The sequence below is a fragment of the Eubalaena glacialis genome, chromosome 9 (genome assembly GCF_028564815.1).
Source record: "Eubalaena glacialis isolate mEubGla1 chromosome 9, mEubGla1.1.hap2.+ XY, whole genome shotgun sequence".
Lineage (NCBI taxonomy): Eukaryota > Metazoa > Chordata > Mammalia > Artiodactyla > Balaenidae > Eubalaena > Eubalaena glacialis.
The window spans coordinates 1,882,734-1,907,665 of NC_083724.1; the positions used below are offsets into that span (position 1 = coordinate 1,882,734).

The window sequence follows — 24,932 nt, forward strand, 5'->3', positions numbered from 1 at the left end:
TCCTCCCCAAGGCCAGCGCAGGCCCATCCGCTGATGTGGTGAACAGTCGCCTGATACCGGCCCTGGCCTGGCACCGGGAGCGCTGGAGGTAACACGCGGGCCCTGGCACCCAAAGCCGTTGCTCCCAGCCCCGCCCAGAAACACGCCTCATGCCTACTCAGAGCCCCCTCCCCTCAGTCCTTGCGCCCACTGGGCCGCACAAGGCTGGGTCTCCCCTCAATTGCTGGAGCGGACCCGAAGCGGCAGGCTACCCGTCGGTCACCGGGCGCGGTTCAAGGGCCCTTTGTGTGGCAACCGGGCTGGCAAGGGCAGCCGCGTCCTCGGCCGCCTTTGGAGCCGCGGTCTAGGGCTCGGGGGCGGTGCTCGCGAGTGGGGGGAAGGCGGCCCGGCGGTGGGGACCTGCGGGGTGCCACGGCCCAGGCGACTCGCTGCGGGGATGCGGGGACTGGGGAGGGGCGCAGGGCCAGAGGCCGGAGGCCTGGCGTCAGGGCACGGGCAGTTTCGCGGGGTGGGGCGGGGCGGGGCGGGGCGGGAGCGGCGCCGGGCCGGTGACCGAGCGGCGGGTGTGGACGTCGCGGGCGGGGCGCACCTAGCCTCTTCCTCGCTCGAGCTCCGCTCGCCACCCCGGCCGCCCCGCCCCCTCGCCCCCCCCCCGCGCCGCCCTCGCAATAAGGGGCGCGGGCGGGTCAGGGCGAGGGGGAGGGGCCGCCGCCGCCAGCACGCGGCCGGAGCCCGGGCAGGGAGCCGGAGGCCCGCGCCGTCGGGGCTCGGGGCGCGGCCATGGAGCTCTGGCCGTGGCTGACCGCGGCGCTGCTGCTGGCGCTGCTGCTGCTGCAGCTGAGCCGCTCCGCCAAGTTCTACGCCAAGATCGGCCTGTACTGCGTGCTTTGCTTCACGGTCTCCGCGGTGGCCGTGGTCGTCTGCCTGCTGCGCCACGGCGGCCGGACGGTGGAGAACATGAGGCAAGGGGGCCGGGCGGGGTGGGGAGAGACACCGAGGCGGGGGCAGCGCCGCGCCGCCGCCCGCTTCCGCTTCCCTAACTTTCCCGTGTCCTTTCCCTCCTTCCTGCCCTGCCCGCGCCTCTCCCGGGCTCTCGGAGCGGCCGAGGGGAGAGCGGGTCGGAGAGCGCGGCTGGGGAGGCGGCCGAGGGTGGGCCGGGGTCCCCGGAGCCGGCGTCACAGTGTCCCCGCGCCCTTGCCCCGGGGCCCCGGCCAGGGGCAGGCACGGAGGGGTTTAAACAGGTCTCGCCCTCGGCGCCGCGCAGGGAGTGCGGGGTGCGGGCGGCCCCGAGAGGAACGCGGCCGGGCCAAGCGGGCAGAGGCTCGGTCCTGCTTCCCCGCGGGGAGGGTGGGCCGCCCGCCGTGCCCCGCCCCGCCCGGACCCGCCTCCGCTCGGGGCCTGGGGCGTTCCTCGTCTTCTCTCCGCCACCCCCTCGCGCCCACCTGCCGCGGGCGATGAGCGCACCGGTGCTCGCGCACCAGGCCGGTTCCCCTTCCCTTTCCTTCCGCTTAGGAAGGTGTGGTGGCTCCGTGGGGGAGGGTGGGCGGGGAGTCCTTGGGGTCCGGCTTCTGGGCGGGAAGAACGGGTGGCGGCTGGGACGCCCTCCAGAGCTGGGGAACTTGGAGTTGCTGGGGTGAGGGGTCAGGCTGGGCTGAGCAGAAGAGTCGGGGGGCCTCTCTGGGTCAGAGGCTGGGCGGGGGCACGGTGGCCTGAGAGGGGGCTCCTTGCCCTTTCCCCCAGTTTCCGATTGGGAGAGGCTGTTGCTGGCGTTCCTCACCGGCTTTTGCAATGATGGCCCTTGGCTGTGGCCTGGTGTGGGCATACTGTGGTCCCCGAGGCCCTCGCCACCCACGTGCTTACAGGGCAGTGGGTGAGGGTTCCTGGCTTTCTGCCGTCCCTGTCCTTGTTCATCTGGGCGGGCTGATCCTGCCGGGACTGGCCCACACTCAGTGGGTCCTCCGGGCCCTGTTTTCAGGGGTTTGTGGCTCCTGTGGCACCAGGAGTGGGAGTGTGGAGTAAGAGCGGGGGAGCCTGGTGGGTGGGCCATGGGTCTCTAGTACCCCCCCAAAATGGCCCAGGCCAGCGTCCCAGGGAGCCCAGATCCCAGGGGCGGCCCACTTGTTGCCCTTCCAGCTGTCTTCTCAAGCAGCCAACCCTCTGGGGTGGGGAGGGCCTGTTTCCAGAAATATATCTCTGAGGGCCTGACCTGAGATTGAGGATCCCCTGCAGGCAGTGGGCTCACAGCCAGAGTCTCCATTCAGCACCTGCTGGGCACCGTCCTGGAGGGGCAGGGGGAGGGGGTGGCTTCAGGTAGCAAGGGCCGGTGGGCTCCTTGGAGGGGTGCTGTCCTGGGTTCGGGTGGGAAGCAAGGCTGGAGCAGGTTTTCAGCAGGTGACAGGCGTTCCTGGAGGTGACCCTCCCCCTCCCTGGCTCCGTATTATCAGGTGGCCTCTTCACAGGCGCTTCCTTGTCTTTCAAAGGCCCAACTCGCTCTTCCAGGCCTGGGCTTCAAAGCTGCTTCCTGGCGTCAGATCAGAAGTCACCAGCTGCCCTTTGTGACGCAGTGGCTGGATTGGCAGGCCAGCCTGACCAGCACTTGGCGCTCCGGCCCCACCCTGCCCAGCCCGGCCCTCCAGCCTCTGCTGGCCCGCTCCCCTCAGCCCAGAGCCGGGCTTGGCCCCCAGCCTCCCCCAAGATTCTGGCCAACTGGGGCATCCTCTTCAGGACCCTGGAGGCCCCGATGGAGGGAGCTTCCTGCTGCCCTTCCCTCCCCAGGGCAGCCCCCGACTCAGGTTCTGCAGAGGGACCAGTCCAGGACATAACAGAGGTGCTGTGTCCTCCCCAGAGAGGGGCGGGCCTGGGGGTCCGGGAGCCCACAGCCTCCTTCCCCTGCACCCCCAGGTCCCACGGGGTGGGTCACAGTGATGACCCCCAAGGCTCCCCAGTGATGGCCAAGAGAGGGGGTAGAGACAGGGTGCCTTGTGAACACGAGTTCCCCAAGGCGTGCATCTGTGGGGGACTGAGAAATGCAGAGGATGAGGAGGTGCCCTGTACCTCTAGGTAGCCGGTCCAGGGACAGGGCCCAGGAGGACGGAAGTGGAGGTTGGGGTGCTGTGTGGACAGGCTTCAGGCCCCTCCTGAGCTGGGACCACTGAGCACCGTGGGTGCCTGGCTGGCTCCCCGCTCCGGTCCCACCTTAACTTCCAGAAGGACTCTGCCCACCATCCTCGACACCAGCCTCTGCTTCCATCTCCTGAGCACGCACCATGCGCCGCGGATGCCTCAAGCTTGGAGACAGGGATTATTACGTGTTCCATTTTACAGATGAGTCTGCAGAGAAGCAGCTTGAAACTCAGGCCTCCAAGGCGGGGAGTGGGGAGATGGCTGGCGGGATCCCAGAGCTAGGACATGGGGGCCCCGGGCTGCAGACCCACTGAGAGTGACTCCAAAGTGCACGCTTTTCATTTTTCCTCTGTCTCTCACAGCATTAGGGGCTGGGGGCAGCGCCATGGCTGCTTTGGGGCTGGAGACCAGGCTCGGGGGAATCCCTGAGTTCCAGGAGGGGCAGCCCCACTCCGCCCACCCCCCTCCCTTTCCCGTGTTCCCCGTGAGCAGCCGCCCCTCCCCATGATGGGGCTCTGGGTGAGCACCCAAGGAGGCCTTTGCCATTTAGTTGCGAGCTCTGAGTGTGCAGGGCGGTGCTGGGAACTGAGAAGCAGAGGCAGACCGTGTTCTGACCAGGCTGTGGGCTGAGGCCAGAGACCCCTCCCAGAGTGGCAGGGTCCCGCATTCAGGGTGAGGCTGGAGTAGCAGGTCCTGTTTCCTCGTCCCAGGGGCACATGCCCTTATTACACCCATTCGACAGAGAAGAGAGCGAGGCCCAGGGAAGCGGTGTGTGTTAGAATTGGGTTCCCTGCAGGATCAGGAAACCTAACAACAGCGGCTTAACCCGGAGAGTTTACTTTTTCATGCATCACAGGCGACCAGGGCGGGCAGCCTGGGGCCACAGAAAGCTGCCGGCTCCTCTGGCCTGTCGCCCCCCCCATTCTCGGCGTCCAGCATGCCACTGTTACGGCAGGACCTCTGGGGACTGAACTGCCCACTTCTGCGTCCATCCTAGTGGCCGGGACCTGGGGGGCATAGCTAGGCTGCGGGGTGGGGTGGGGGCAGGGCAGATGGAGCCCCCTGCCCCTGCCCGAAACATCAAGGACGGGCATCACTGCAGCCAGGGGCGGGTGGCTTGTCGATGCCGGTCAGGGTTTGAACCCAGCACTGCCAGCCACTGCGTGGCCCTGGGGGGATGCGTGGATGCAGACACAGCGCTGTCGGGGAGCCGCAGCACCTGGGGGCCAGCCTGGGGCCCTGGTCTCGCAGGAAGGTCTGCCCTGGCTTTGCTTGCGGTGGGATAGTGAGGGGCAGAGCCTCCCCTCTGGGTGTACTGCTGCGGGCCCAGGAAGCAGAGCTCCCGAGAGCCCTGGACACTCTGCTCGCGGCCCCGCCTCCCTCCAGGCCCCTGGCGTTCACCCCACCCCCGCGCCCCTCTTAACACCTCTGGGCACCTGAACAGGCTGGAGCCCCCACCTCCAGGCCCCCTCTGTGCTCCAGCTCACATGACACTTGGAAAACACTGCTGCTCTGCCAGGTGGCCCTCCCAGGACCTCCTGTCCCCTGAGCAGATCAATGGCTCTGTGTGCTGCCCTCCTGGCAGGGCTGCCCTGAACAAACCCCATCAAACCCCTCCCTTTCCGGGGCAAAGCCCGTGGGGTCTGGCTGAGGTCTGGCGCCTCTCGGCCGAAACAGCTGCCAGGTCTCCCCAGAGCCACCTAGTCCGAGTCCAGGGGCTGAGGGCAGAGGTCAGCAGGTAGCTCAGACCTGACCTTGAACTGCTTCCCAGCCGCCTGGAGCAGGTGCCGGCCGGGGGAGGATCCTCTTGCTTTCATTTACTTTGGATTCTTCTGTGTCATCGCCAACGTTTGCGGAGGGCTCCCTCGGGCGTTCCAGCCTCGTCTCGCTCAATCCCTCCACACCCTTCCCATTTCACGAGGGGAAACGGAAGTTTAGGGAGGTCAAGTCCATTGCCCAAGGTCACAGCTGGTGAGAGGGAGTCAGGGTCTGTCTGACCCTGAGCTTGGGCCGGACCCAGGTGTCCTCGGGCGAGCACAGGAGGTTGGCCTTAGGCCCCCCAAAATCTGCAGCGTTTATGATGCTCACTTCTAGGCTGGCGGCCCCGGTCAGGGTTAAGTGGAGGGCTTCTGAGAAAGACCCAGGAAGGGCGAGGAAATCCCCTCTGCTTAAGGGCACTTGGAAGGAACCTGTCCTGGGGGCCACATGCTTTGCTGTGGAAAGCTGGCACCAATCACCTACCTGGCAGCTGTGAGCAGTGCTTCTGAAACCTTGTGCCATGCACTCAACCCAGCCCTGGGCCACCTGGGCTTCAGGCAACCTTAGCTCCACCCCCAGGGGAGGCAGGACGTGGGGTTCAGGGCTGGAGGGTGTGGGACGGGCACATCCCTGGCGTGCACCCGTGACTCCTGCCCTGCTCCCCGGTAGGGGAGAGGAGGGAGCAGCTCAGGACTCCTGCGGCCGAGGGGCGGGGTGCTGGGGTCAGGTGGGTGTTGGGGCACAGGGGTGTCAGCGCTCAGGATGAGGCCTGGGCTGGGCAGGCAGGGCAGCCTGGGGAGGGTGGCTGCTTTGAGCTTCCTGCTGGGAGAGGATGACAGAGCCACTTGCAGCCCTGCTGGGGGTGGGGTGGGGGCCATAGAGCCCCCCAGGGGAGGAGGGGGAGGCCTCAAAAGGAGCTCGAGACTCCACCTGGCAACCCTGGAGCCGTCACCCCACCTCCAGCAGGCCCTCTGCTTGACATTTTTCACACACTTTTCAAAAGTCAGGTTTCAAGGTGGGCTCCGGCCCATCCCGGCCTCCCTGCTGTGTGACTTTGGGCAAGTCACTTAGCTCTGCTGAGCCTTGACTTCCTCACCTGGGTGTAATGAGTGTACGACCTTGTGGGGTTATTGTCTGACCGAAACAGGACAGCTCACGTCTGTTCTAGGCGCAGGCGTGGCATGTAGCGTTCGGGAGATGCCGGGCGTGGCTGTGGGGTGTCTGTCCCCGTGGTTAGGAGCGTGCTGCGCTCCAGGCCAGGACAGACCGGCTCTCCCTGCCTGGGCACTGGAGGGGCCTCTGCAAAGCTCGGTCTGCTTCCTTCTTCAAGGAAGCACTATTAAAATGATAATAGATACTTTCCCACCACTTTTACAGAAAACCTTGAAAATATGGGACATTAGGAGAAGGAAAAGTGGGCACCCACGTGCACGCCGCCTGCTGGGAGTGACCGGTCCCCTCCCCTTGAGGAACATCCGTTGCCTCTTTCCACTCCCGAGATGCGCCTTTCTTTCCCAGCTTCCTGTACTCACCCGGCGGCTGTATCTTTTAGTTAGTCTGAGAGCAATTATTTGTAGATGTGTGGAGAGTTGCCGTGGGCGCCTCTGTCTCCTGCAGCATGTGGGGCAGCCCTGGGCCTGTCTGTCCGTCCTGGAGCCTTTGGTGCGGGGGCTCTGCCTTGGCCTGGGCTGCCAGCCGGAGTGGGAAGGCGGGAAACAAGCAGCAGAGCAGCTGCAGAGGGCCCCCGCTCAGCTGAGTCTTATACACAGCATCTTTCGTAGTTCAAACAAAACAAAATAAAAAACCTACCCATATACAACTGATCCCTTAAATTCGACACAAAAAGAAAATACAGAGAGGTTCTGGAGACGGATGGTTGGGGATGGCTGCCTAACAATGTGAATGTACCTGTGCCACTGAACCGGACACTTACAAATGGTTTAAAATGATAAACTTTACGTGTATTTCACCCCAATTTTTAAAAAAGAAGAAAAATGGAGCCAGCAGATGCCACTACCAGAGAGAAACACTGTCCTTTCCAGATGTGGCCTGGGAGGGAAATGCAAACGATATGTAGTTATTGGAAGTCAAGGGAACAGCCCTGGCAGCAAATAAATACAGATCTTTGCTATTTTCCTCTGCCGCAGCCCCGTTTATTTTACCTCTCCCCACGGGGGACGTTGAGGTGTTTTCAGATTTTCCTAATTCAGACCGTGCCTATGCCTGCCTCACAACTGCTTTAGGATCCATTGCCGGAAGAGGATTGCAGCTCACAGGGACTAGGTTTGTTAAGGGCTTTTGCCAGGTGCTGCTAACCTGCCCTCCAGAAACCTCTGTGGCCTCCGACTTCTGCCAGCAGCCCTTGGGCCATTTCCTAACACCAGGCCAACACCTCCTGTTCTCAGGCTTTCATCTGCCAATCTGAAGGATGAAGACCGGGTTTCTTGTTTCAGTCTGCATTTCTTTGACTGCCAGTGACATTGCGTTTTCCCCGTGTTTATTGGACACACAGGCCCTCTCCCTGTGCCCTTCAACCCTCAAGATGACCCGAGAAGCTGTGTTGTGCAGCTGAGATGCCCGAGGCTCCCCAGCTGAGACCTCCAGTCAGCTCTCCCGAGAGTGTCCAGCCTGGCAACCCCTGAGCCGGATGGGGACAAACGGGAAGGTCTGGCTCGAGCTGGCTGAGGCTTACAAAGCTAAGGAAGAAGGCCTGGCTTCCAGACGCGGGGAAGGCTGGCCGGTCTGATTGTGAGAGCAGCCCAGGGTCAGCTGCTTCCTGGAGCCTCAGTTTCCCCATCTGCACCACGCGGTAACGTGGGGAGTTAGGCTTTGTGAGCTGGATACGAGTCTGCCTTTTAGACACAAAGAGGCAAATCCGACAGGGTCCACTCATGTGAGGGCCTAGAGGACACAGATCCATAGAGACAGAAAGTGGACAGTGGGGCCCGGGGCTGGGGAAGGGGGGGGGGAGTGAGTGTTTAATGGGGACAGAGTGTCAGTCTGGGAAGATGAAAGAGTCCCAGATCGGGGGGACGGTTGCACAACAATGTGAGTACACTTAATGCCACTGAACTTAAAACGAGTTAAGATGGTAAATTTTATGTTGTGTGTATTTTACCACAGTTTTAAAGACCTGAGTGTGGCTTTGGGTCAGGGGCCCAGCTCTGAGTCTCTGCTCTATTGAGGGCCAGCTCTGAGCCCAGGCCCTTCTGGATAAAGTGGGAAATCCCTCCCTTCCGGTCAGGACTGTGGGGAAATCAAATGACCCTGCTGTGTGTGTGTGCGTGCGTGCACAAATCTTCTGGGAGAAGCGGAACAGTTCTGGGTCAGGAACGCTTGGGTCACTGGGGCCCACCCTCAGCCCCCTGCCACCCACGGATGGCAAGGACCCAGGGGACCTGCCTGAGTTGCAGAGGAGTGACCTCAAGCCTCGGGCTCCGTCACCCCGAGCAGGCTGACCCCTCATGGGCACCTGTCCCTTGCCAAGTGTGTGCAGTGTTCCCACAGAGCAGGGGGCCAGGGCCACCCTTCTCCCTGCCGGCCAGCCACCTGCAGACACCGTTCCCAGGGACATGCCTGGTCGTGCCTGCCTGTCGAGTGCTGCTGGGCCAGGCTCCTCAAGGTCACGAGTGCCCAGGGCAGCCTCCTGCTGGGAGCGGGGCCCACACACATCCTGGCTCCACTGCCATCCTCATGTGACCTTGGGTGTGTCTGTGAAAGGGGCTGGGGCGCTGCTCTGTAGGATGCAGGGGAGGAGTGAAAGCCTGGCCGGGCCAATCTCCCCAGCGGTGGAGACTGGAAGCAGCCTTCAGCTCCTCGACAAGGTCTCCGCTTGGTACCCATGCTTTCTTCCCGGTGTGGCTCTGCCTTGAGAGGACGGTCACTTCCCGTGGGTGGGGGCCCAGCCTCCTCTGCAGGGGCCTCTCCGTGTCGGGTCCTTCGGTCGCTGACACGTCTGAGAACGGAGCCAGCCCGGCGCCGGGGGCTCTCGGCCTTCAGCCCCGTCCAGCTGGGCCCCCCCCCGCTTGTGGTGACGAGCAGGGGTGTGGGGTGAGGGCTGGGTGGCAGGTGCAGGCCTGGGAACGCAGACGTGGAAGGAGGCGCCCTCCCCACTGCCGGGCGTCCGGGCCCCCAAGGCCTTGCTCCTGTGTGACCTTACCCTCGCCGGCTGGGGTAGCAGGGGGGCAGGGAGGCATTCGCCATCCCGTTGAGGGGTTGAGGGACAGGACCTGAAGGTTCTCCGAGGGGAAGGCGAGCTCAGGGTCAGCGGCCAGCCTGCCAGGGCGGGCGGGGGGTCCCCGTGCTGTGTCTGTCTCTGGTCCTGCACCGGGATGACCCTGCCCAGGTCTGCAGGCGGAGCCTGAGTTACAAGGTGGGCGGTGGCCTCTGCTCACGGCCCGTCTCCCCCTCAGCATCATCAGTTGGTTCATCCGGTACTTCAAGTACTTATACGGCCTGCGCTTTGAGGTAAAGGGCCGCCAGAAGCTGGAGGAGGACCGCCCCTGTGTCATCATTTCCAACCACCAGAGCATCCTGGACATGATGGGTAGGCCGGCTGCGGAGGGTTTGGCGGGAGGGCCGGCCCTTCCCAGTTGCCTGGGTGGGGAGGGGGAGGAGGGGGGATGCTGCTTCAGTTGGTGGAGGCTGGGCCCGGAAGAGCTGGCAGGTGAGGGGGGCAGATGCAGACCGGGGACCTGTGCCCCCCTCCCGACACAGGCCTCCAGCTGGTAACAGGAGACAAGGCTGCCTGTGCCTGGCACCGGGCACGGGAGCCCTGCTTCAGCACCTTCCCTCTGCAGGGGAAACTGAGGCTCAGAGGCCAGGTGATGCCCAGGTAGCCAGTGGGAAGGCGTGACTTGGCCCAGGCCTCTTGGCGGCCGAGGCCGAGGGCCAGCTCGCTCCTCCTCGGGGAGGCTCTGAGGCTGGGCTCTGTCTCTGTCTCCCCCGCCCCCGACCTGGGCTCAGGCCTCATGGAGGTCCTCCCTGATCGCTGCGTGCAGATTGCCAAGCGCCAGCTGCTCTTCCTGGGGCCCGTGGGCCTCATCATGTACCTGGGCGGCGTTCTCTTCATCGACCGGCAGCGCTCCAGGATGGCCATGACCGTGATCTCTGACGTGGGCAAGTGCATGGTCAGGGAGAAGGTGAGCGCCTGGGGCTCGGGGCCTGCTTGGCGGTGTGAACGCTCTTGTGCTGTCAGGACAGCCCGCGAGTGTGACTCCCTCTGGCAGAAGAAAACGCATCATCGGTGCGTGTCTGTAAACCGCGTACAGAAAAGCCGGCGCGGCGCCTCGGCTGTCGGTGGTGGTAGCGGTGGTGGTCTCCGCTGAGCAGTGGGGCTCCTTGGGGGTGGGGGGCCCCCCAGGGGCAGCCGCCCGACCCACCTCCTGTCTCTCCAACAGCTCAAAGTGTGGATCTACCCCGAGGGCACGCGGAATGACAATGGGGATCTGCTGCCTTTCAAGAAAGGTGCCTTCCACCTGGCCATCCAGGCCCAGGTACGTCAGGGCCGCAGCCAGGGATGGGAAGCGCGTCCAGGTTGGCTTAAGGCTGAAGGTGACTTCCTGGCCAGGCCGAGGCCACTGGCGCTCACGGACCACCTCCCGCTGGGCAGGCGGCGGGGCCTCCCCGCCCCCCAGCACCTGTCCCTGACCAGCTAAGGAGGGCAGGGCCACTTTACCCGCTCTGAGCGTTAAGGCTGGCACCTGATCAGGCCCAGCGCCAGCTAGAATGATGCCCGCCACCACCGTACCTGTGCCTGGAGCTCCAGCACCCCGCTTTCTAGCTGGCCAGGCGAGGGACCTGCGGAGGGAGGCTGGGGTTGGCATCAAGGCGGAGGCAGGAGACCTGCTGGCTGAGCTGTCTCGGGAAGGCTGTGCCAGGCTCAGGCCCCCAGCACCCCTAGCTGGGCGGGGGAGTGGGCAGTGGCTCAGGGGGAGCGGGGCCTGCGGCGTGAGGCAGGGTCGGGCCGGAGCTGGCGATGGGCCAGGATAGGTGAGCTGGGAGCCCTCCACGGGGCTTGATGTTTTTCTGGTCCTTGACTTCTAGGGATGCAGTTTGTCCTAGAGGTGTCCTGGGGTCTGGGGTGATGGCAGGAGAGGCTGGGGCACATCCATCCATGGGGTGGGGTCTCCTGGTAGGTGAGGGGTGCCCTGTCTCACCCCGGTCCTGTGCTGGGGGACTTGTGTAGGGGAAGGCAGCCATCGTCTGGGGTCAGGGGAGGGGGCTTTCATCCTGCCTGATCGGAGTCAGGGGGGCAGCTGGGCAGGGGTTTGCTTTTCGCCTGTCCTTCACCTGTGACAGGTGGCCTCTAGCACCCCCTGGTGGCCCTGAGCAAGGACGGGCGAGCCCTCCTTCCAGAAGCTCCCAGCCAGCGCCAGGCGGGTGTGGGAGCTGGAGCGTGGGGTGGAGGGGCCCCGAGCCGGCGGTGGGCGTGTGGGGATGGGGGCGTGAGCCTGGGCTCTGACCCCAGCCCTGCCCAAGCAAGAGGGGGAGGACACCCCCACCACAGGCCTGGGACTGAGGTCACTTCCCTTCGCCGGTGGAGAAGGGGTCGTGGAAGAGGAGAGAGGAGATACCGAAGGAGCTTTGGGGGGCCGGGGGCAGCGAGTGTCAGCCAGGAGACCGGACATCGTTTGCTGTCACCCCTCTCCCCCGCCCCGGGTTGATGATTACCCCCAGGTGCCATTTCCGACATTGGCATCAACATTGGAGTCACCATTGGACTTGATGCTGGTGTCTTCCAGGAATACCCTGCCCCCTCCCCTGGCTGGAGCTGCCCCCATCTTCCCTGGGATGGGGGAGAGGTTGGGAAGGGAGGGGTGGGCAGAAAGACCTCAGTTACCTCCTCTGGCTAAACCGGACAGGGCCCTGGGTAATCTTAGGACCCCGTGGGGAATGCAGATGTGCATCAGATGGATACGTGCCAACCCAGGAAGTCTTCCTGGAGAAGGGAATGCTTGAATGATGATGTGCAGGATGAGTTTATGGACTCTGGGTCACCCAGGGCGTGGAGGCCCAGGGGTCAGTGTGTGGAAGCACCCTGGGGCAGGATGTGGCCACAGGGACTCCTGGGACCAGCCCCAAGGTGGGGGCAGGCTGGCGGCCAGGCAGGCCTCTTCCCAGAGCTCATCCTTGGGGATCAGGCTGGGCTGGGGGAGGGCTCCGGTCCATCCTCAGGCTGCCACGTCTGCCGTCCCCAGGTGCCCATCATCCCCGTGGTTTACTCCAGCTTCTCCTCCTTCTACAACTACAAGACGAAGCTCTTCACCCCAGGTACCCCCAACCTGTGCCCCCGCCGGCCCGCCTGTTCTCAGTCACTGTGACATCCGCGTCCCTAAGAGAACAGTTCCCGTTTCTGGGTGGTCACTACAGACCCCTGCTACTCAGTGACCGCTTGGGGAAGGAAGAAGGGAGGGAGGGAAGGGTCTAGAGTCACAGCCTTGGGCTGTGGGGAGACCGAGGTGCCCAGAAGGTGGGCTGGGTGCCCAAGTTCACACACACGGGCCCGGGCCGTGCACACGGCTCGGGGGCCTTGAGGTGGCCCCTTCCTGTGCCAGGGTGGGCTCCTGAGCCAGCGCATCCAGGCCTAACTCTCAGGGGCAGCAGTCTCCCGGACACCCCCATGCCCCCTGGCCATGGAGCTTGGGACCTCCCTCCGCCCTTCCCTCCAGACCCTGCACAAGGGCACTTGGTGCCCAGGTGGGAAGTGGGGTCCAAGCTAGAAGCTGCCTCCGCCCACACCTGAGACCCCGAGGCCGCCTGAACCACTGTGGAGGGTGGGAGTGGAAGGGAGGGTGCGTACCTTCTGGGGGAGGAAACGTCTGGACCCTGGGTGGTCCTCATGGGGGAGCACACACTTGCCCACACCCACTGAGAACATACTTGGGACTCGTGTGTATGACTGTGTCGGTTATTCTCAATTAAAAGCCAACCACCCGGGGACCAGGGTGTCCGGGGAAGAGCCTGGCCCGGCCCCTCGGGAGGCTCTGCGGGGGAGGCTGGCGGGCAGCCGAGGAGAGGAAGGGCCCCCCCGGAGAGCCCCTCAGGCTGCTGACGCCCCCCCCACCCCACCAGGAACCGTCAAGGTGGAGGTGCTGGACGCCATCCCCACCACTGGCCTCACTATCGCCGACGTCCCCGAGCTCTTGGACACCTGCCAGCAGGCCATGAGGACCACCTTCTTCCACATATCCCAGCTCCCCCAGGAGAATGGGGCCTCCGCAGGGCCCGATGCCCAGGCATCCCAGTAGCCAAGGCCCGGGGCAGGGCAGGACCTGGCTAGACGATGGACAGAGGGACCCCTGCCCACCAAATATCACTGTGTCCCCTCCTGCGGCTCCCCCAGCTTTCCTCGGGCCCTGGAAGCAAGGGACCCCTTCCTGTCACTGGCCTCGGGTCCAGGCCCCTGATGTCCCTGCAAAGGAGAGTCACCTGGAGCCCCCCCAAGCTCTGAGGGCAGGGCCTCACCCACCCTTGTGCCTCCGGGGTCCGGTGTGGGAGTGGGCCTGGGCCCCGATGGGTTGATGGGCCGGGGCCAATCTGCCCGGCCCCCACCCTCCTGCCCGGGCTTGGGGGGCGCAGAGGCTGGATCCGGGGTCCCAGCCACGGCCTGCATCAGGCTCTCAGGGAGAGGCGGGGCTCTGGGGGGCCAGGACGCCTGGTCTCATGCCACCTGGGCCTCAGGGGGGCCAGAAAGCAGGGTCTGTGGCTCCCACCGGCCTTGGGGAGCAAGTCTGCTGAATTGGTACTGCGCTCGTCATTGTTTTTTATAAACGAACTCTTGGAAGTACCTGGTGAGTTGTGGTCACTCAGGGCGGGCAGGGCTGCCCTCGCCTCGTCCTCCCCGGGAGGAGTGTGGGAGCGCCATCCTCCACCCTTGGTGGTGCCCCCTCCCAGGGCCTGGGCCCACGGTCATCCTGTAATACTTTCTTCCACTGGGGGTGGCAGGCATGCCCAGGGGTCAGGCAGGCACTTGGGAAGGAGGCTGAAGATTTGCTCTTTGGCTGCTGGCTAGGGGTGGGGCCAGCTTGGGGGGGGGGCGGGGAGGCGGGGGCTGTCCCTGTGGCCAGCGTCACCTTCACGAAACCACCTGCTCCAGCCCCTTTTGGAGAGGGGGCACCACGACCCTGCCTAGGAGGGCCCAGGGGGCACGCTGGCAGCCTCCTCCCTCCCAGCACGTGGTGGTTGGCCAGGGGGAAGCCCGTCAGGTTCAGAATGTTCCCGCAATCCATCCACGGACACAGCGGCTCAAGTCTCATTTTATTCTGACAATGATCAGGGCTGCCTGGTGAGCAGCACAGGCGCCAGGCCCTGGGCAGGAAGCCCTCGTACCTTCCTCAGCCGTGGGCCCACCAGGCCCGCAGAGCCGGCCGGGGGCGCAGGGGTCTGGCCGGGCTCTGCTCACAAGGCCAGAGTGCTGGCTGGGCTGGGGCTGGATTCGCACAGGAGGGCCCGCACTCCCGCCTCCCCACGTGGGGCAGGGGGGCCTTCCTGGTCGGAGAGGTGGCGGGGCAGGGCCCAGGGCAGGGCGGGGTGGGGCCGGTGTCCTCGGGCTCTTGGTAGCCAGAGCGGGGGCCTGGGTCGGACTGTCACACCTCCTTCTTGCAAGAACCTATGGGTGGAAGGGGCAGGGCTGGGGTCAGCAGTCTCCGTTCCCCACCACCCTCCGGCCCAGCCAGATCTGCCCACTCGGCCTGTGGCTGCCCCTCCCTGCACCCTCTGGCCTCTCTGGGCAGGAGCCGGCTCCAGCCTCGGGGGTCCTAGGCTACCAGAGGGGGACTCTGTGGGTGGGGAGGTCACAGGGACCACGGCACTCACAGGAACCCAGCTGCTCCTCCAGGAAGGAGATCTGCTCGCTCAGAGAGTCAATGCGGTCCAGCTGCTGGAGAGAGTGGGCCAGGAGGCTGCCCGGGTCCGGGAGCCCGTGCTCCAGGGCCCGCGAGGCCAGGCTGTGAAGCGGGGTCAGCACGAGCTGCAGCTTCTACGGGGCAGGCAGAGGGCCCGGTGGGGAAGGGCCTGTGTGACCCTGGGCCAGCCCCTTGCCCTCTCTGTTCCACAAGGATTTAAGGACAATAGGGTGGCCAGCAAGGGCACCGCCAACCCCCAGACTCAGTTCTAGCTGCAGGGCCCTGGACGTCCACCAGAGGGAGCTTCTGCGCCAGGAGACCGGGGCAGGGGGCGGCACAGACGGACGTCACACAGGCCAGCCTGGCCAATGGTCCCTGAGGCCTGGGACCCCTGGTTGGAGGAGCTAGGAGGGGTGGACAGGGGCTGCTGAGGGGTCTCGGGCCAAGGACCCTGCGGAAAGGCCGCAGGGGCACTCTGTCCCTGCAGGGACAAAGGCGGGGGTGGGCTGGGCCGAGTCCTCCCTCTCTGTGGCCCCGCCCCCTCCTGTCCTGGCATCCCAGACACCGGCCGCTGCCCCTGCCCAGCACGGCGCCCAGGCCAAGGGCACCCTAGGCTGTCAGCAGCCGGGAAGCCTCCCGCCCAGGGCTCCCCCACTGAACCTCGCCCCCAGGCCGAGGCCCCCGGGCCCCAGCGCAGCCCTCACCTGCTCCAGCACGTCCACCCTGGACTGAAGCCTCTGCACTTCCGCCTTCACCTCACTGTCCGCTCCTGGGGAGAGCCAGGTGCCGAGTCAGGGGCGCCGGGCTCCCCACCCTGCACCCCACCGCGGCTGGCCTCGCCTCCCGACGCGGGGCCTCCAGCCTCTGCTCCAGGTGTGGGGCGCAGCCCTGGGCACCAGGTTCCCGCCCCAGCTGTCGTGGCGAGTCTTCCCCCGACCTTGGGTCCTGGCCATCCACCAAGGCCATCCTCCAGGTCCGGGAGGTGGCTCTGGGCAGACGCAGCCTCACCCCGCCCGCCCCTCGGTGCTGGGGTCCCCGTCATGCTGAGAGGGTCCGGGCTGAGGTGGTCCGGGCTGAGGTCCGTGCCGCGCTCTCGCTCTCGGTGCCGGGCTGCCAACGGCGCATTATTACTCACGGTACGAGTTTGAAGTGTCACAGCGCGTACCAAAAGTAATAATGTCCCGTCACCAGCGGAGGGAGGTGCTGTGTCTCCAGGCTGCCCGGGCAGGGACACGAACGGGACCCCGGCGTGGGCGCCTTCTTCCACTCCGGGCTGAGTTGAGGCCCTCCCCGCGGTCCCCGTGGGAAGCCACCACCCATCCACCCTCCAGTGCGCCCGTCACCCCCACCACCCCGGGCCCTCCCTGCCCACCCTCCAGGCGCATCAGCAAGGGGGGCAAGCGGGGAGTTTACCTGTCGCGGGGTTCGGGGCCACCCTGGGGGCCCCTCTCTCGGGCAGGCAGAGTGCCCCGTCCACAGATGGGCTGTGCCCCTCCCGGCACTGACACCAGTAACTGCCCGCGGTATTGACACAGCGCTGGGGACAGCCGCCCCCTCCAGCCCTGCACTCATCCACGTCTGCGGGAAAGGGTTGTCAGGCAGGGGGGCCCACCCTGAGCCCCCTCGAGACCCACCCATCGGTGGGCTACCCAGGACACACAGGAGGTGCCCGGAGGCCCCTCCCCCTCTGGGAGGGCGGAACCAGCCTCACCTGTCTGGCAGGTGTCGCCCCGCCATCCTGCAGGGCAGTGACAGCGGCCGGGCTGGACACAGCTCCCTCCGTTCTGGCACGGTGGCTGGCATACTGCTGTGGGTGGGTGGGGAGGCCTGTCACCAACTCAGGAGGGTCCCCAGGGCCCCGCAGGGGTGGCAGCCAGGGAAGGGGTGCCGTGCCGGAGATGCTCACTCAGGTTTTGAGAGACAAGCAGCTGGTGCTTGGCCCCGGGTCTGGAGAGCGGGGTGGACCGCTCCCTCGCTGGGTTCTACTTTAACTGACCGCAGGCGCTAGGGGCCCTCACCTGCTCCACAGGACCCGGGCAGCCCGCTGGTCCTCTTCCAGCCGGGGCAGCAGGCATAGCGAGGCCGGGCGGGGGCCGGCCCAGGGCTGCGGCGGTAGGCAGTCCTGTAGAGGGTCCTGCGGGATGGGTGGGGGCAGCTCAGAGGGGCCCAGCCAGGGTTTCCCCATCCGCTTGCCTTCCAGGCTGGCTCCGTCCCCATGCCCTCCAGAACCACATGAGCCGTCTCCCCCAGCGTGGACAAGGTCACCCAGGTGTGCCGCCAGAGGTCCTCTCCCCCAGGGATGGCACCTCAGGGTCACGGCACAAGCCACCTCCCCGGCCCAACCTGCCGTGTTGAGCAGGACCCCGAGGCTTGGAAGGAAGCCTGGCTGAGCCTGGCGTGGAGTAGAGGTGGCACCCCGGGGGACAGCCTCCTATTCTAGGGGCGGGGATCTAGGCCCTGAGGGGAAGGGGCTTGCCACACCATCTCCCATCCCCCACCAGGGAGGTCTTCAAGAACCTCACAGAAAATAAAATCTTTTAAAGCCACATTCCCACAGCAGAGAACCAGAGATGCACGCCCCTCACACTGGCACAGACTGGGACATCTTAGGTGTTGGGGGCGGTAGGATCTCCATCTGTAACTGTCGGGGGCTGCCATGGGGAGAGGGGTGCCCTCTGGAGCCCCAAGGGCAGGGCCAGGACGAGGAAGGTTTCAGGGAGCCAAGCGGGTAAGAGATTGTAGCCAGCGATGTTGGGTGGGGGTGGGAGTGCCCCCAAAGTGGAGGGGAGCAGACAGGGTGGGGGACCCCTCTAAAATGAGGGTGGGGAGCGGATGCGCCAGATGCCCTTGTAGTAGCTGATACTTGAGGTCACGGCGGTAACTTCCTGAGTCGGGACTGCCCAGGTTACAACAGGTGTCAGTCTCCGCCACCCGCTCAGACGTGGCCTCGGCGAGTCCTTTCACTGCTCTGGGCCTCGGTTTCCCTTCTGGGGCGCACTGCCCTCCCGGCCCCAGGGCTTGCGCGTGGCAGATGGGGCCCTGCGGCGGCAGGCGGCGCTCACCGGTAGGTGCTGCAGGCTCGGTACCCATCGCAGGTGGTGAGGAAGGGCTGGTACACACGCTGCACAAAGGACTCGGACACGGGGCCCCCGGGAGCCCCGATGACACACACCCTGCGGCTATGGGGTGATGGGGGCCAGAAAGTCAGTGGGGGGCTCCCAGGGCTGTGACCCTCCCAGCCCCAGAACCCAAGGGAGCCGGAAAGTGGGGAAGGGATTTCCCAGTGTCACCATGGGAAGGACGGTCAGCAGGAGCCACAGGGAAGCCACGGCTCCTCAAACATTGGGGCTGCCCTGGGGAGGGGCCGAGGGCTCCCGGCCGCACACCCCCACTTCCCGAGCACCCAGAGGCCCGAGCCCCGGCTCACCCAGGCCGGTAGACGTGCTCGGTGCCACCCGCCGCCAGCACCAGGAACCAGAGCAGAAGCAGCTCCTGGGAGCCCCACATGGCCTGTGTTTCCGGATGGAACGGCCTTCTCCTCAGGATGGCCTGGAGCACACGGCACAACCCTGTAAGTCCCTCTGCAGATCCCGCCTCGAGCCCGTGCCCCTCGTGGAGACTGGCCTCTTGGCTCCGTGACACCTGCCCAGCTCGTCCACTTTGTTGGGACCTCTCACCGCCGCGGCAGAGCCTCCACGGGCGGTGCCAGCTCTCCCCACCCCCATCCCACCTGGACAAGGAGGCCGGCCCCTCACCAGCCATATGCAGCCCGCCCAGGGACCACAGAAGGGCCACGACATCCGGGGTCTGGGAACAGACGCTGAAGCCCTCGCCTGGGGAGAGGGACACCTGGACAGCGCTGGGCTTGGTCAAGTTCACTGGGGAAAGTGGGGGCCCAGGGCGGGCATCTGGACCACGTCTCCGTCCCCTGGCTGGGTTTGGTGCCCTTCCCACAGGGCAGGGCTTGTACTCCCCACCTCAGTCTGCAATTGGGGTGTTAGTGGCAGGGTGGGAACCCATCCCAGCTGGCTTGGCCCTTGGGGCCTTCAGTGACCTCACGTGCCAGACGGGGAGCCAGCCGTGGTGGCTTGGGGGTCCACTGGGGTGCAGGTGCCCAGCGGGCAGGGGCCACCATGGTCCTCCTCAGGGTGGGGCTGGGGTCTGCACTTAAGAGGGGGGTCACTCCCCTGCCGGGACTAAACCGGTAGTGCAGACAGCCTCCAGGGCTCCCAAGACAGTGGCCCTACTGGGCACCCAGATGGTGGGGGGACTGGAGCAGCCACCCCACACGCCAGTGGAGCCGGTCACCGTCCCTGCCCTGGCTGTGGATGGGAGCCGGGGAGGCCCAGAGAGGGATTCCCGGGAAGCCCCAGCCGGGAACTGATGGTCTGCAACAAGCCGAGGGGACGGGGGCGGGGCTGCTATCCGTGTGCACAGCCAAGGGTCTGGGGAGCTGGGAGCTCTCTGCTCCCATGCTCCGGGCGCCCCATCCGAGGTTTCCCCTAGGTGGGCTGAGCCCGGCCCTGCAGGGCACCCCCCCCCCCACCCCGCGAAGGAAAGGGCACAGGAAGGAGATGAACTGGTGTGTATGGTGGGGGCGGGGAGCAGAGGCTGGGTACAGTCACCTCCCTCTCTGGGACTCTGGGACTCAGTTTCCTCAAAGACACCACTAGGGTCTTGGAGGCCCCTCCTCTGGCTCCTCTGGTTTATGGTCAGTCCCATAAACCACCATGAGCATTACTGAGCCCTAGATGCCCGCCCAGGCTGACGCAGAGGGAGGCGATGCCACGCCTGGTCCATGCGGGGATTCAGCTGGGTGTTCGGTCCATGCTCTTCCCACGGCACCACGTGGCCCTGGGCTGGGCAGGAAGGCAGCTGCACGAGGGCTTTCCTGCACCTCCTGTTCTCTGTCACGGGTCTGAGAGGGGAGGGCTGGGTGGCGGAGCAGGCAGAGGCTGCAGCGGGCAGCTGAGGTGTTGGACTTAGTTTTGGGGCGGGGGGGGGTGCTTCTTAGCTGTTTCTGGGCAGGGACATGTCCTGCCAGTCAGAGCTGGCTCGGAAGATGAACTCTGCGGGGGGCACACTGTTAGGCAGAGGGCCTGGTGGTGGCCCAGGCAAGAATTGAAACGGTGGGGACAGGTGGCCCTGCGGAGTGGGCCCCAGGAAGGCAGAGGTGCACCGGGGGGCTGGCAGGGCTGGGCAGTGGCCTCCGGGGTTCCGCAGACCCTGAGCTCTCCCACACCGGGCACCTGGAGGGCGGTGCATCTCATGCAAATGTAACTGTCCTCCACAAACACCCACCCCAAGCACCTCCCCTACCTATCGGAAGCTGGTTAGAAAGGAAATCGTGCTTTTTAAAAGAAGAGAGTTGATTTTTGAAAGTCACGCTTTTCCCCCAAGCCAGAGGAAGCCGATGGCGCTGACCAGCCTGTGCTGGGCTGGCAGAATCTCATTTCCCTTTGGTGTTACAGCCCTGCTGGGGCGGGGGAGCCAGGGCAGGGTGGTCTGTGGTGCCTCCAGAATGATAAGCAATAATGTCCCATCCCCTCTGAGTGTCTGCACGAGCCCTGCCACCACCTTCCTTCCCACCTGACCCGGGCTGCCGCCTCGCTGCCCCCACCCGGGGAGACAGTCGGCAGAGGGAGGGGCCTGACTCCACCGCAGGGCGATAGCCCTGGGTTCCCCCCTTCCACCGTGAGGGGTGTTTTGGACGTTAGGACGGGCGGGGGTGGATGCGGAGAGGTGGAGTGAGATTACAAGACTGATTCCCTGGGGGTGCGCCCTCTCCACCGCCCACCCCATGTCTCCCCTTCCCCCTGCACGGCCGGCTCCGTGGGGAGTGGGAGCGAGGGTGGAGTGACACCTCCCCCGCCTCCGCCACCGCAGGGTACGGCTGGCCTGGGCTGCGGGGTCCGGGGCCCGCGAGGCTCTGAGTCAGGCCCTGGGGCAGCCGCAGGGCCCGGATAGGGGGATGAGGGGCTGCGGCGCCCCCCCTCCCCCGTCCGGGTCCCCGCCCGGGCCCCCCGCGCGGCCCGGCCCGGGTCACCTGTCACCAGCAGGGGGCGCCCTTTCCCAAGGCCGCTGGGCCCATTCTCCGGACCCAGCCGCGAGATCCGGGGCCGGGCTGGGGGTCGGGTGCCCGCGCAGCAGAGCCCGGCGCTCCCGGCCCGCTCACCTTTGGGCTCCCCGCGGTCGCCCTGCGTCGCCCCCCAGCTCCGCGCGCGGCGAGGCCCCCGCCCCCAGCCCGAACGGCGAACACGCCCCCGCCCGCGGCCGTCCCCGCGCCCCCAGCCAGGCGCCCCGCTCCCTCCGCACTCACCGCCCGATCCGGGGCGCGCACGCGCCGCTGTCGCCACCGCGCAGAGGGGCCCCGGCCCCGCCCGCCCGCCAACCCCGGCCCCGCCCCTCCCGGCCCGCTCCCGGCCCGCCCTCACCCTTTGTGGGCTTCGAACCCCCGCCCACCCCCATTGCGCAGGTTGGGAAACTGAGGCCCCGCGGCGGACGGCGCCCCCGGGGCCGAGCAGTGAGTCAGCTGGAACCGGGTCTCCTGACGCACTACCCGCCTCCGAGCGCTGCCGCCCCTCCCAGCCGGCTCCCGGGGACGCAGGGCTGAGCCGGCAGCCAGGTGCCCGGAGGCCGCATGGGGAGCCCGCGCTGGCCGCTCTCGACTCCCCCAGGCTGAGCACCGACTCCCGGGGATGGCCATAGCAACCGGGTGGCCAGCTCCCTAGGCACCAGGGGCTGGCTAAAGCTGACCGCTGCCCTGCAGCCACACGTGGGGTGGACGTCAGTGGTCCCCAGGCTCATAGCCGGTACTTCCAGAGATCACACAGGTGGCGGCGGGGCTCGGCAGAGCCCAGCTGGGTCCTAGGTGTGACACCAAGCCTCCCTCCCAGCCAGTGTGCCAGGTTAGGGGACCTGCCATGCTCCCACCTGGTGCCCCCTTTGTTCAGGACAGTTGGGACCACCCCTGAGTGCGCCTCAGGCCTCCAGGGAGTCCCGCACTGGGGGCTCCTGGGCCAGTCACCTCTCCTCTCGTCTCCAGGCTCCCTCTCCACATTTGCAACATGGGCTAAAGCAGCCCCATGTGGTGGAGTGGCCAGCAGTGCCCACTGAGAGACAGCAGCCGGCACAGCTGGAACCAGGTGCCCCGTGCCCCACCACCTCCTCCCCTGGGGAGCTCCGTCATTTCTGCACCAGCGTTGTTACAGCCATTAGTGTGCATGACACCCTGGGCCTGCACCTCTTGGCAGTTTCTGCCCTGGAACTGGAGCCCAGGCCCTGTTCGCCTACGTGCGTGTGTGCGTGCACGCGTGTAAAACGTGCCCAGGCCCAGCCAGGCCCCCTGCTGCTGCCCAGAGCACCACCTGTGGCACTCACCTGGAGAAGGAGTCTCCCTCATGCCCCGGACGCTGGTGGCAGCTGCTCCTCTGAGTGGTGGGGGCCGCCCACTCCTCCGCTGTGCCGGGGTCTGCCGATCAGAGACACAGTGTGCGTTAGCGCACAGCCTTGGTCGCCGTGACATCCAGGGGCTGGGGAGCGGGACGGGGCCGGCCTCCATGCGGCTGTGGGAGCTCGGCCTGCACTTGGCCTACAGACCCCCACCCTTCTGAGGGCCAGAGCCGAACGGGCCTCTCAGGCCTGCCCACACCCTCAGCCTCGGTGTGTCTGTTGCCCGGGGGTCCTGAGACCCGGGATGGAAAGCTCTGCAAAGCCTGGGGTGCTGGGTGGGCATCCTGCAGGTTCATGGGGAGGGGGGCCTTCAGCTCGGGGGGCATCCGGATCAGGCCTACTTTGGTGCACAGGAGGTAAAGGAAAGGAGGGGACACAGGAGGCTGGACAGGAGCCCCTTCCTGGACTAGGGGCCCCTGGAAGCCCCTGGAAACCCCTGGAAGATGACCTGAGGGTGGCTGGGGTGGCTGGGGCTGGGATGCCTGTGACTGTGAAGCGGGGGGGGGGGTCCCTGGCGTGGCGGTGTCTCTTCTCCCCCCAACCCAAGCAGGCAGCCCCAGGCAGTAAAGAGTTAAGGGCCAGGCCCAGGGGTACTGGAGGGAGAGCTGCCCTGCCCTGTTCCCTGCCCCCATCCAGTCCCCGAAGCTCTCAGGCCTGAGGAGAAGGGGCAGCCTGGCGAGCTGGGTGGCTGGTCCTTGCTCCGCGGCTAAGCTGGGCGGACCATTAGCACCTGCTTTCTCATCTGGAAAGCGGGTGTTTGTCACACAGACTGCTGGGGTGGACGTGACAACAAGACTGTCCAGGGCCAGGAAGGGCCCCCCTGCTCGGGGACCTGGGCTGCTCTGGGTGGGGGGCTCCCCTAGGGTGCAAGGGGAACCAAGAGAGCGCCCACACTGCGCCACCCCAAGCTGTCCCTCTGCCCGCCCCCCAGCCAGCGCAGCAGAAGACGGGGGCTCCTCCTGGGGCTGTGCTCAGTGCCCCCCACTTGCATGGCTCCTCCTGGCTCTAGATTTGGCTTTGGGGTTCCCACCCCCCACCGGCGCCCCTCCCCGACACCCTCAGGGTGCTCCCCCACCCTTGGGGGATGATGCCCTCGGGACACGCAGGTCACAGAGAAGAGGGGCCAGCTGAGGTGGCCTTACTGCCAACCCGGGGGCTTCCCCGGGAAAGCAGAGTGGGCTCGGGAGGGCGTGCGAGGGGCAGGGAGGCCGCTGCACTGGCTTCTCCGTCCAGGGGTCACAGCAGCGGCTGGGCCGCCCAGCGTAAGCTTCAGGGTCGGGCAGGCCAGACTGGCATCCAGACTGTGCCACCCCCAGCGGGTGCCCTTGGCCAAGGTGAGGATGGCACCAGTGGGGGGTGATGCGGTGGCCCCAGCTAGCGGAGTGCAGACCCTCAGAGCTCAGCCCGCAGGGGCCCGCGGTCCACAGGGCCCGCAGAGGGGCGCTTGTCCTGTTCTTCCCGTTCCCTGCCCTCCAAGGCCGCCCCTGCCGTACCTGGTGCCGCCCCGGGCCGGGCTCGGCCATGACCACCACTGCTGCCCCCTCAGGCCAGGGTTGGGCCCTACCCCTCGCCGGCCGCCTTGAGGCAACTCCCGAGGCCGCCTGCCTGTCCTGTCGGCTGGAGCCTCCGTCTCGGCCATGGGGACGGTGGACTCGGGGCAGGGAGGCTCCTCCCGGAGCGAGGAAGGGCGGCTTTTTATGCTCCGTCCCCGTGTAAATCGGGATTGGGATGGGCCCTTCCCAGCCGGACTTCCTGTGTGTGCTGTCCGCTGATAACGGGGATCTGTCAGTGAACAAACAGGAGGCCGAGGGGCGGTGGGGGGCCGCCGAGGGAGGGGCCGGGCCCAGCGGCTGGGGCAGGGGTGGGGGAGCTGTCCCCGGGGACTTCGGAGTCTAATCCTGAAGCAGCCAGAGACCGTGCTTGGGCCCAGCTGCAGCCTGGCTGGTGACCCTGGGACCCAGCTGGGCCCAGTGTGTGACAGAGGACGTGGCTGGCACACAGGGCCCTCCCAGGGCCGTGGGTCCACCAAGCTGGTGGGACCACATTAGTGCGGCTCCACAGAGGGGCCCGTTCTTCCTGTGACCCCCAGGGCGTGCACCGGCACCCTCGGGTGTGTGTGCCAGGGCCCGGGGGTGGGAGCGGCCAGAAGAGAGCTGGGGATGGGGCCGGAGGCTGGGTGGTCTGAGGACAGCCTGCTCTGTGAGTCCCTGGGGCCTAGAGTGGCCATGGTGGGGGTGACGGAGAGGGGCAGACGTCAGCTCAGAGGCTCAGGCCTTCTCTAGGAGTGGGGCGGTGGGCCCCCTACTCCTGGGCGTGTGCGAGCAGGGGCGAAAGCCCCCAGTCCTACTTCCAGGGTCCTCATCGGAGGAGGGCAAAGCGTGTTCCCAGGCCCCCCTCCTCCCTTGGCTCCCAGAGGCTGAGGGGGGCATTGCGGGAGGGAGGCAGGAGCCTCTAGGTGGCCAAAGGGGGCGCTCCTTCAGATCCTCCAGGTGGTCCAGCCCCCAGCTCGGACCCTCAATTTCCTCATTGAGGCGGTGCTGGGGACCCGCGGGCCGAGCACCTGCTGCTGCGATGCTGGTTGGCTGGGTGCCCAAAGGAACAGGGCAGCTACTGAGGACACACCTGGCTGAGGGCTCTGAGTGAGCAGCGCCCCCCAAACCCCATTGTCCTCTGGTCCAAGCCCTGCTCTGGGGTCAGCACTCACCCACCCACAGGTGGGACCCGCTCCGACTCTCTGGCCTTGAGCATCTCTGC

At 66.2% G+C, this 24,932-nt stretch overlaps 2 protein-coding genes across 4 annotated transcripts; one reads left to right on the forward strand and one right to left on the reverse strand.

Moving 5' to 3' along the window:
• Positions 1-694: 694 nt before the first annotated feature.
• Positions 695-13,670, forward strand: AGPAT2 (1-acylglycerol-3-phosphate O-acyltransferase 2). The gene is made up of 6 exons (XM_061200873.1): positions 695-962; positions 9,294-9,427; positions 9,847-10,022; positions 10,281-10,376; positions 12,081-12,153; positions 12,955-13,670. The coding sequence occupies exons 1-6, from the start codon at positions 781-783 to the stop codon at positions 13,128-13,130; spliced, it is 837 nt and encodes a 278-aa protein (XP_061056856.1). The 5' UTR covers positions 695-780; the 3' UTR covers positions 13,131-13,670.
• A 457-nt stretch (positions 13,671-14,127) lies between these two features.
• Positions 14,128-22,196, reverse strand: EGFL7 (EGF like domain multiple 7). 3 transcript variants are annotated; one of them, XM_061199599.1, is made up of 9 exons: positions 22,107-22,196; positions 18,154-18,275; positions 17,789-17,905; positions 16,745-16,860; positions 16,438-16,530; positions 16,140-16,304; positions 15,431-15,495; positions 14,698-14,860; positions 14,128-14,491 (listed from the first exon to the last, which is right to left on the reverse strand). In XM_061199599.1, the coding sequence occupies exons 2-9, from the start codon at positions 18,231-18,233 to the stop codon at positions 14,469-14,471; spliced, it is 822 nt and encodes a 273-aa protein (XP_061055582.1). In that variant the 5' UTR covers positions 18,234-18,275; positions 22,107-22,196; the 3' UTR covers positions 14,128-14,468. The 3 variants fall into 3 exon arrangements, with proteins under 3 accessions (XP_061055582.1, XP_061055581.1, XP_061055583.1); XM_061199598.1 differs by having other exon boundaries at positions 16,438-16,533; XM_061199600.1 differs by lacking the exon at positions 17,789-17,905 and having other exon boundaries at positions 16,438-16,533.
• Positions 22,197-24,932: the final 2,736 nt, after the last annotated feature.

Bases quoted from the DNA above. Each gene is read 5' to 3' on its own strand.
- AGPAT2 (XM_061200873.1), top strand. From the start codon at position 781: ATGGAGCTCTGGCCGTGGCTGACCGCGGCGCTGCTGCTGGCGCTGCTG. The intron at 9,428-9,846 runs GTAGGCCGGCTG...ACCTGGGCTCAG, and splicing joins GAGCATCCTGGACATGATGG to GCCTCATGGAGGTCCTCCCT. The intron at 10,377-12,080 runs GTACGTCAGGGC...TGCCGTCCCCAG, and splicing joins ACCTGGCCATCCAGGCCCAG to GTGCCCATCATCCCCGTGGT.
- EGFL7 (XM_061199598.1), bottom strand. From the start codon at position 18,233: ATGTGGGGCTCCCAGGAGCTGCTTCTGCTCTGGTTCCTGGTGCTGGCG. The intron at 16,861-17,788 runs GTGAGCGCCGCC...CCCATCCCGCAG, and splicing joins CGAGCCTGCAGCACCTACCG to GACCCTCTACAGGACTGCCT. The intron at 14,861-15,430 runs GTGAGGGCTGCG...CCTGCCCCGTAG, and splicing joins GGGTGGACGTGCTGGAGCAG to AAGCTGCAGCTCGTGCTGAC.